Source organism: Mizuhopecten yessoensis, unplaced genomic scaffold (genome assembly GCF_002113885.1).
Source record: "Mizuhopecten yessoensis strain PY_sf001 unplaced genomic scaffold, ASM211388v2 scaffold712777, whole genome shotgun sequence".
In the NCBI taxonomy this organism is placed as follows: Eukaryota; Metazoa; Mollusca; class Bivalvia; order Pectinida; family Pectinidae; genus Mizuhopecten; species Mizuhopecten yessoensis.
This window is the reverse complement of record NW_018478292.1, coordinates 1-2051: the sequence shown is the minus strand read 5'-3', so window position 1 is coordinate 2051 and position 2051 is coordinate 1. Positions and strand designations below refer to the sequence as shown.

The 2051-nt window shown below is 38.7% G+C and overlaps 1 protein-coding gene across 1 annotated transcript; it reads left to right on the top strand.

Annotated features, from left to right (window-relative positions):
• Positions 1 to 66: 66 nt before the first annotated feature.
• LOC110440882 (copine-8-like) lies at positions 67 to 1969 on the top strand (the record flags this gene model as incomplete). Its single annotated transcript, XM_021484004.1, has 3 exons — positions 67 to 200; positions 1152 to 1254; positions 1912 to 1969. Coding segments are annotated over 3 exons (295 nt in total), but the record flags the coding sequence as incomplete, so codon positions are not given.
• Between the last annotated feature and the right edge of the window lie 82 nt (positions 1970 to 2051).

The window sequence follows — 2051 nt, the reverse complement described above, 5'->3', positions numbered from 1 at the left end:
TCTGATATGTGCATTGATGGTCAAAGTGGGGCACAGGCGAGACATCAATCTGAATGGCTTACTAAATTTCAGAACTTCAACCCGAGCAATCCATTCTGTCAAGGTGTACAGGGAATCCTCCAGGCCTACTTCAACTCTCTAAAGAACGTCCAGTTGTACGGCCCGACGAACTTCGCCCCTGTCATCAACCATGTTGCCAGGTATGTGAACACATCACCTTAGCTAGGAAAGCAGTTGCTTAATGAAGTGAAATATTTATAAAATAATATATTATTTGGTTTTACTCGTACTGCTGTTAATTCTTCCCTAAAAGAAATATTTTTGTAAAACAGTTCACCAATAAAAAATATTGACTTTATTTATTTTTCACCAATTATTAACAAATTTTTCCAACTCATATAAATATTGTATTGGCCTGGATAGAAGCATATAGGGGGTGTTGATGTGGGAAAGAAACTACTACCAAGAGAAAAACAATAAAAATATCAGGCAGGTGAAACAATACCATTTTCATGGAGTCTTGCAATTTTGGTAAAGGCGAGTCACTCTTCACTGCACCAACCAATTGCAACCACCTGATATGGAACAGTTTGATACAATAAATTACCTGCTGCCATGTTTGTTGGTTCAGCCACTAGCATTCCATACAACTGTTAAGGGTTCAATTATTAGTGGGATAAAAGCGTGGACTTTCAGAATTTACTGTTACTCCTTTCTTTCAATGAATTACCTCCTATATTCTTTATACTGTACAAGTACATATAGTTCATAGGACAGGACTCAAAAAGCTTTTATATGTCTCGGTGTATGTAAAAGACAGCCATGTAGAGATCAAATGGAGGCTAGGCTACAGTTTCCTAGCAGCCTGCCTCAGAAAATGTTAACTTTTTATCTCTAGAGAATTTAAAGAATCAGAAATAAAGTGAAACATTGTTTCTGTCTTTTGCATAGAAATAGAATATCAGACATACCAGTATATAGATTTTTCACAAAAATGTGTTAAATCTTATATTGATATACAAAACTTATACTTATAAAGTAATATTGGTTATTGATGGAAATGTGATGAAACCTTTCCAATTATACACACTTCCTTGTACATGTATGTCTTATGAAACCTGTTTGATTACAGTGTGTATAACTCTGTGTAGGTTCGCCACTGCGGTACAGGACGGCTCTAACTATTTTGTGCTACTCATCATCACGGATGGCGTAATCACAGACATGCCCCAAACCATGCAGGCGATAATCAGTGTAAGTACCCATGTCGGCCATTTCATTGTACCCTCATAAAATCTATGAATAACACTCATTATTGTTAAAAAGAAAAGTCAAGAAAAAAAGGCGTAAGATTTGGTTTGTTTGTGTTTAACGTCCTACTGTATACTGGTAAACGTTCGCCCTGTCTGATATCTGCCCTCTGCCGGTAAAATCCATGTTTGCCCAGTGTAAAGTTTGCCCTTAACATGTAATCACTATATATTATATTTTACAAATATTCGCTGTCATGATAAATTCACCATCATTAAGGCGAAAGTTAAACTGCGGTACAGTTTCCCGCTATACAGTATCAACAGGTTTAGTCATTGAAGGATGTGCCAGGTTTTGGTGCTGGAGGAAAACCAGAGTGTCTGAAGAAAAAACACCAACCTGTGGCCAGTACCTGGTGACTGCCCTGTGTAGATTTCTAACCCGCGACCCAGTGGTGGAGGGCTAGTGACTGCCCTGTGTAGATTTCTAACCTACAACCCAGTGGTGGAGGGCTTGTGGTCATAGATGGACAGACGCCTTAAACCACACGACCACTTCCGCTCTTTAGAAGGAGTCCGAGAATTATTGATTATCTTGAAGTTAGTCTAGTACTGGTGTTCTTAACAACATTTGTTCCTAATATGGTTTTATCATTGGTAGGCGTCTGGGTTACCTATGTCGATCATCATTGTTGGAGTAGGAGATGCAGACTTTGAAGGTAAGCACCATTTATACCTTTTTACTTTTGTCTTTTGATCATTATACCCCTGCAACGAAGTTAGGGGGGGGGGGGGGGGGGG